The sequence below is a fragment of the Ipomoea nil genome, unplaced genomic scaffold (assembly GCF_001879475.1).
Source record: "Ipomoea nil cultivar Tokyo-kokei standard unplaced genomic scaffold, Asagao_1.1 scaffold3238, whole genome shotgun sequence".
Lineage (NCBI taxonomy): Eukaryota > Viridiplantae > Streptophyta > Magnoliopsida > Solanales > Convolvulaceae > Ipomoea > Ipomoea nil.
In genome coordinates, this window is record NW_017619666.1 from 815,242 (window position 1) to 823,992 (window position 8,751).

The 8,751-nt window shown below is 36.9% G+C and overlaps 1 protein-coding gene across 1 annotated transcript; it reads left to right on the plus strand.

The window, feature by feature from the left end:
* The first annotated feature begins 5,922 nt into the window (after positions 1-5,922).
* On the plus strand, positions 5,923-8,521 carry LOC109168973. Its single transcript, XM_019317853.1, has 2 exons — positions 5,923-6,973; positions 8,205-8,521. The coding sequence occupies exons 1-2, from the start codon at positions 5,923-5,925 to the stop codon at positions 8,519-8,521; spliced, it is 1,368 nt and encodes a 455-aa protein (XP_019173398.1).
* The last annotated feature ends 230 nt before the right edge of the window (positions 8,522-8,751 follow it).

Here is an 8,751-nt window from a genome sequence, read left to right on the forward strand (position 1 = left end):
AATCCCACACGTCTTTGGCGGTGTGCCGGCCGAGCGCATGGTGCATAACCTCATCCGAGAAGGATGAGATTAGCATGGACAGAATGGCTTGGTCCTGTTGGACCCAAGCCGCATGAGCAGGCTGGCCGATGTGGTGGTTGTGGTGGCCGTGGATTCACCGGACGCGGAGGTGACGGACACAGTTGCCGGAGGACACGGAGAACTGCCGTCAATATATCCCATCAAGCCTTGGCCACGGAGGAACGGGAGAAGTTGAGTCCTCCAAAAAAGGTAGTTTCTTGAAGTGAGCTTCATTGAAACAAAGTGATGGGCTGCAGAGAGGGGGTTAGGGGTGGCCGGAATATTTGGGGTGGAGGTGGTGATGGTCCGTTCAGATGAACCGGATGACATCGTCGATTGTTTGCGCGAAGGAAGAAGCGGAAAAGAAAAAAAGGAAACAAAGTTCTAATCCTATCGCAACTGATACCAGATGAGACGATGAACAATCAATTCAATTGAATGAACCAAAAACAGTTACAGAGAGAGAGAGCTACAGAGTCCTATAGGAGAGTTAACAGAAGACTCTCCTATTATTAAGGCTATGACTATTTGATTATATTACAGCCATAGACTCTAAAGCATATAATATAAACATATAATATTATTATTACTAACAGTAGTAACCTAGTGAGTAGTAGCGAGGTTCTTCTCCGGCGAGTTGTGGGTACGGCGGTGAGCATACGAGGCAGTAACTCCTTCCGGCGACGGACCAATAAGGCAGATATGGCGGTGCAGCAACAGATCCGGCGAGGTTGGGGCCTTCACCGGTTGTTTTTGGTTCCGGCGAAGCAGAGAGGGCAGCAGGTCGGCGAACCCTCCTATGGTAAATAGCAGTTGTAGTTGTAGATGGCGTGATGTAGAATTTGCACCTGTAAGTCCTCCCTTCCATATTGACCACAAATATCCTTCCCATCTCTCTCTCTCTCTCTGACCACAACTACTTGGTGCACAGCCTCAAAAACTCTGTTATTCTACCTGAAATTCATTGAAGTTTCAAGCTGAAAATGTAGAATCCGCCGCTCCCCAAAAATCGCATTGTCTGAGGTGTTGGAATGGCCGGTGTTGACTTCCTGGCTGCTATAGCTTCATTCCCCAACCCGGATGATAAAATTCGGAGCACCAGCTTTGAGGTTCAAGGAGGTGGTAACACTTGCAATGCTTTGATAAAACTCGGATGAAAAAATTCGTCTTGGTCTTAATCCAAGGATCATATCTAAGGTTGCTGATGACTCGCATGGCGAAAGAATACTTGATGAGCTTGAAAGGGATGGTGTTGATACATCTTATGGTGGTGTCCAAAGGAGGAAACTCACCATTCACATATGTCATTGTTGACAACCAAAAAAAAAAAAAAAAACTCGCACGTGCATTTTCACTCCAGGATATCCACCCATGATATCTGAGGGTCTACATACCCAAATCAAAATTGTCTTCAGGGCTTGGAGTAAATATTGTCTACTTAGATGGAAGGATGCATGAGACTGCTTTGATTGTAGTGCAGGAGGCAAAGAGTAGGGGCATACCTATTATAGTTGATGCAGAAAGGTTAAGGGAGGGGTTGGGTGATATTCCTGACTTTGCTAGTTATGTTGTATGCTCGACAAAATTTCCACAGGTATGGACTAACGCCCTTTGTATTCCAACTGCACTTGTTTCCATTATCTTGAGATTGATGTCAAATGAAAAATTTGTGATTGTTAGTTGGGTGAAGATGGTTTCTTAATGTTAGAAAGGACTGAAGCGGATAACCTCAGTTTGAAGAAATGGATATAGCAGTGACCAATGGATGGAGAAATACAAGGATTAGAACATAAAAAGACAGAAAAACCCTTCTAATTCACGGTCAACAAACGGCGTCATTGACGGAGGATCAAAACTGTCCAATGATCAATAACAGTGGCTACTAAGTGACAATTTTTATTATGGAGGATAAAAAGTGTCAATGCCCCAATAAGTCTAGGACCAAAAATGGCATTAACTCTTGTATTCCGTGAGTCACAATAATAATATAACAATAATTAAATATTGTTCAATTCTATATTCTTCTAGGATTTCTATTACCATCATTAATTATTCACAAATTTATCATAATTAAATCATTTGACCAATTATAAAGAAAGATTATTAAATAATGCACGGGACAATTGTTTAATTAAAAATTTTAAAAATTCATTAATAAATCAAAAGGTTCTCATAGTTTTTTCTTAGAAACTCTTTAATAAAGTACTTTTTTTTTTTAGAAATTGGTGGGCGAAACCGCCTACGGCAATTTGCGGTAGATAGATCTTGAAAAAATACGCGATTTGAAAAAAATATTTGTCCAAAACGGAGAACGGAGTCAAAAGTTATGCCATGCCAAACTTTTGACACTTTACAACTTAAAAAATAAAAATAAAAAATTAAAGGCCGGTTCAGCCGGCGAGGTGGCCGCTGAGGACGCCGATTCCGGCCATCCTCGCCGCGGCCAGCGACACGATTTTTGCAACACTGATATATAAAATAGATATAGATTAGAATAGGAATAGTATTACACTATTTTATAATATTAGAATAGAATTTTAACGCATAATTATTGTACAAAAGGGAAAGTAGAAATCAATATATTTTATTACGAAGAGAGATTTTTTAGGAATTGGGCGGGAAGTTAAAATTTCAAGATTTTGTTTTTATATATAGTATAGATAGATTGTATTACAATATTTTATAATATTAGAATAGAATTTTAACATATAATTATTGTACGAAAGGGAAAGTAGAAATCAATATATTTTATTACGAAGAGAGATTTTTTAGGAATTGGGCGGGAAGTTCAAATTTCAGGATTTTGTTTTTATATATAGTATAGATAGATTGTATTACACTATTTTATAATATTAGAATAGAATTTTAACGCATAATTATTGTACGAAAGGGAAAGTAGAAACCAATATATTTTATTAGGAAGAGAGATTTTTTAGGAATTGGGCGGGAAGTTAAAATTTCAGGATTTTGTTTTTATATATAGTATATAGATTGTATTACACTATTTTATAATATTAGAATATAATTTTAACGCATAATTATTGTACGAAAGGGAAAGTAGAAATCAATATATTTTATTAGGAAGAGAGATTTTTTAGGAATTGGGCGGGAAGTTAAAATTTCAGGATTTTGTTTTTATATATAGTATAGATAGATTGTATTACACTATTTTATAATATTAGAATAGAATTTTAACGCATAATTATTGTACGAAAGGGAAAGTAGAAATCAATATATTTTATTAGGAAGAGAGATTTTTTAGGAATTGGGCGGGAAGTTAAAATTTCAGGATTTTGTTTTTATATATAGTATAGATAGATTGTATTACACTATTTTATAATATTAGAATAGAATTTTAACGCATAATTATTGTACGAAAGGGAAAGTAGAAACCAATATATTTTATTAGGAAGAGAGATTTTTTAAGAATTGGGCGGGAAGTTAAAATTTCAGGATTTTGTTTTTATATATAGTATATAGATTGTATTACACTATTTTATAATATTAGAATAGAATTTTAACGCATAATTATTGTACGAAAGGGAAAGTAGAAATCAATATATTTTATTAGGAAGAGAGATTTTTTAGGAATTGGGCGGGAAGTTAAAATTTTAGGATTTTGTTTTTATATATAGTATAGATTTTATAGTTATTGCTATTAAATGTCAAGGGTTACGATAGAGGAAATTGATTATTCAGTTATTACTGTCACATAATTATTATTACAGTAATATTGATTATCGATTTTGAACTGAGGAACCAATATTTCGTATCATTGTTATCATTATTATTTTTGGATTGTGATGTCCACTTTGATTGACTATGAATATTTGATTTTATATTCATATTTTTTTTAGTTTGTTTTATGCATATAATTAAATTAAATGCATAATATTATGGTTTAAATTATGCAATTTAGTTTTGTGAGAATTTAATTTGTAAATGTCAACATATCATATGATTTTGATATGGTTAGAATTTACAATTTTAAACTAGTTCTCATAAAGTATACTATATGCATTGAATATTTTTGTATTGAAAAATATATACTTATTATAAATTTTATTCAAATGTTATAATCCTTTAAGTTTTGGATTTATGTGTTGGGACTAAAACTTAGTATGGGTTGGTTAGAGTTTGTTACCTACTCTATTGGGTTTGTTTGTGTAGTTCTTTCTTCTGTGGGATTACACTCTATTTATTGCTTCCATTAGTCCTGAATAACATTTAATAATAACACGGAGCTAGCCTGGGGGCAGTGGGGGCAGCTGCCCCCACTCCTCCCACCCCACCCCTTTATATATATGTATGTATATATATACATATATAGCATTAAATGTTATATAAAATTTATATTTATGTTTAATGTATTAATTTTTTGAGTAGTTTAGTTGGTTGAACTCTAAATTTGATTTTAATAAAAAGTATATGGTCATGGGTTCAAAACTCATTAACAACACTTGTTTATTTCATTCCTTTCCAAGATAAATTCAATACTTTTTTAATCTATTTTTATGAATCATGTAATTAATGCAGTACACAAGTTTATATTATACTTCATATAAATTTATTCGAATTAATTTGCTAGTTGATCTACTTCATTAGTCTACTTCATTGTATTCAAATTAATTTAGAAAAACTTAAAGTTGATCTAACTAAAAAAAAAAATTAAAATTTAAAAGTATTTATGAATATAGTGTTATTCAAAAATTTTTATTTAATGGATTACGTTTCATATTTTGTCATAAATATTTTCGCATTTTCACCTCACACAAGTATATTTTTGACTCCGACTCACTATCGTGTAATCTATAAAAATATGCTATTGTAATTTATAAAGTATTTTGTATTTTAATCTTATTATGCTGGTTTGATATTTTGTAATTGACATTTCTATCGACATTTAAATTCCGCCCCCCACTCAATTAATTTTCTGGCTCCGTCCCTGTGTACGGTTACGTTTAAGAAAATTGATTATTCCGTTATTATTGTTATTTAATAATTATTAGAATTATTGTAGTAATAACGATTATCAGTTTTTGAACTGATGGATCAATGATTTGTAGCGTTACTATCGTCATTAGTTTTGGATTTTGATAGTATGATTTGAAATCATAATTTTGAAACCATTTCATTCTTGATCCAAAACATATGTGTTAATAATGATAATATTATATAACATTTTATAGTTATTGCTATTAAATGTCAAGGGTTACGATTGAGGAAATTGATTATTCAGTTATTACTGTCACATAATTATTATTACAGTAATATTGATTATCGATTTTGAACTGAGGAATCAATATTTCGTATCATTGTTATCATTATTATTTTTGGATTGTGATGTCCACTTTGATTGACTATGAATATTTGATTTTATATTCATATTTTTTTAGTTTGTTTTATGCATATAATTAAATTAAATGCATAATATTATGGTTTAAATTATGCAATTTAGTTTTGTGAGAATTTAATTTGTAAATGTCAACATATCATATGATTTTGATATGGTTAGAATTTACAATTTTAAACTAGTTCTCATAAGGTATACTATATGCATTGAATATTTTTGTATTGAAAAATATATACTTATTATAAATTTTATTCAAATGTTATAATCCTTTTAAGTTTTGGATTTATGTGTTGGGACTAAAACTTAGTATGGGTTGGTTAGAGTTTGTTACCTACTCTATTGGGTTTGTTTGTGTAGTTCTTTCTTCTGTGGGATTACACTCTATTTATTGCTTCTATAATCACTCAATAATACACTTCCAGTTCACACTCCCATATGGTATTAGAGCCTTAACTCTAACGAGATCTTTTTTTTTTCCTCTCCTTTCCTTGGTTTTTTTTTTTCCCGACATGGCTGCCACACCTCAAGCTATTGTCATCCAAATCTATGCCCCTTCTCATCTTCCAATTAAACTTACCACATCCAACTTCTCCATTTGGAAAAAACAGGTGGAGTCTACACTCACCGGCTTAGACCTTGTAGGCTTCGTTCATGGTACGAAGCCAGCTCTGGCGAAGTACACGGACGCGGCGCAAGTAGTATCTAACCCGGCCTACATGGCGTGGTATCGACAGGATCAAATTATCCTGAGTGCACTTCTAGGCAGTTTGACCGATGTTCTACACCCTATCATCTCATCGGCTTCATCGGCGTTTGATGCTTGGACTCGGCTATCCACGACCTGCGGAGCCTCATCCCGCAGCCGCATTGTCTCGTTGAAAGCAAAACTCGTGAAGAACCCCAAAGGCAACCGGTCAGTTGAAGCTTACATGCGTGAAATGAGGACAATTGCGGATGACTTAGCGCTTGCACAAAGCCCAGTTCATGAGGAGGACCTGGTGGTGCACGTCTTCACTCAGCTCGGTGATGAGTATAACTCCATCGTGGCAATTCTTCGTGTGCGAACAGGTTGCATCTCGTTTGGGGAACTACAGGACGTTCTCACAGATTACGAGCGGCTGCTGCATGACAATGATGCCGCTTCACAGGTGCATGTACCTACGGCTAACGTCACACACCGGCGGTCAAACAATACAGGTGGTGACTCTACCTTTCAGTCCAACAATCGTCGTGGCCGAGGCGGTATGAATGGAAGGCACGACCAAGGGAGGTCCTTTGGTAACATGTCAGCTCGGCATTGCAATTTTTGTGATTACCCGGGGCATGATGCAAGGTACTGTCGCAAACTTTCCAAATTCCTGAAAGAGAACAATGTTGCGGTTATTGAACCCCATAGCCAATGTCAGCAATCCCCTATGGTGAACTCCATGGCTACTAGTCCAGCGCAGTCCAAATCGTGGCTAATAGACTCGGGTGTGTCACATCATATTGTCTCTGACCCTCAGTCCCTACAGTCGTTTTCAGACTACACAGGTCCGGGTGAGATTGTTCTGGGTGATGGTAAGAGTCTACGCATTTCACACACAGGGTCTGTTTCACTTCCACTTAATAGTCGCTCCCTTTCCCTAACTGAAGTGTTATGCGTTCCAAATCTGCAGAAAAATTTAATTTCTGTTTCCAAGTTATGTAAATCTAACTCAGTTTTAGTTGAGTTTTTTTACACTCATTTTCTTGTTAAGGATCGATCGTCGGGAACAACTCTGGTGCGCGGTCCAGTCGTGAATGACGTTATAGTTTATGCCATTCCTGCTCGTGTCAGTCAAGTCAATTCGGTGTCAAGTCTTCCATTGCCAGGTGGCACTATCAATATGGTAATCCAAATCACAAAACTCTATTCTCTATCTTGCGCAGTAATAATGTTCCTTTTAATCGTCTGGCACTTGAGTCATTTTCTTGTACTTCATGCAGTATAAATAAGAGCCATAAACTGCCTTTTTTTCGTTTAATACTGTGACAAGTACTAAGCCTTTAGAGCTCATTTACATAGACGTGTGGTGTTCGTCAACTGTCTCAGTAGATAACTTTAAGTACTATGTTAGTTTCATAGATCACTATACGAAATATATTTGGTTATTCCCGTTAACTCTAAAATCGATGTCTATAGGGTTTTTCTTCAGTTTAAGGGCATGGTTGAGAACTATTTTTGGCATAGAATAGTATCTATTTTTTCATATAACGGGGGGAATATACAAAATTGATCCCAATCTTCAATAAGCTTGGCATCTCACATTTCACTTCCCCTCCTCACACCCCGGAACATAATGGTTCCGTCGAGAGGCGTCACAGACACATTGTGGAGAGTGGCATGGCTTTGCTACACTTTGCATCCATGCTATCCTCGTATTGGTCGTACGCGTTTCAATCAGCTGTTTACTTAATCAACCGCATGCCTACCCCTATGCTTCAACACTCCTCACCGTTTGAAAGATTGTTCAATAAGAAACCCAACAATGATAAAATACAGCCCTTTGGGTGTCTTTGTTTTCTCTGGTTAAAGCCATACTTTCCCGGTAAGCTGAACCCAAAGTCTCGGGCGTGTGTCTTTTTGGGGTATTCACTTAGTCAGTCAGCATACAAGTGTCTGGACCCGTCTCAGTTATAACCGACGAGTTCCCATTTCATAGACTATTGAATGTGTCACGCACTACTTTCGAAAATGTTCAACTAAGTTCCCCTTCGCTAATAGTGCCTGTCTCAGGTCCATTGTCTGTTGTGTCCTATTCCAATGCAGGTCAAAGTCTGTCTTCATCTAGGTCAATCGACTCAGGGCAGCTTGCATGTCAACCGGCTGGAGACTCTGTGGCATCAGCACTGCCCAGCACAGCACCGTCACAGTCGGGGTCTACCGCGTCGCACTCGGTGCCTGCGGTTTTGGAGTCAGCGCCTGAGGGTTCGGAGGCGATGCTTGCGGGTTCGGAGGCGGTACCGTTCGCTTCAGGTTCGGAATCACAGCCAGTAGCTTCCATACCGGGTGTGAGCAGTTCTCAAGCCTTGGGGTCAGTGTCGGCAGTCTCCGAGACACTAGCCATGGACTCCCAGGCGCCCTAGCAGCGTCGGTCGCAATGACACAGCCGTCCGAATCCCAGATACTTCAACGACAAGATGGTGAATACAGCTAGTGCTCATCCTGTTGCCTTGTCAGTTGAACCCCGTACAGTAGCACAAACTATGAAGGATGGTGAGTGGGTGGCTGCCATGACCGCTGAGTTTGATGCGTTGGTAAGAAATAACACCTGGGATTTGGTATCGCGGCTTGATCATGCGGTGGTTGGTTGCAA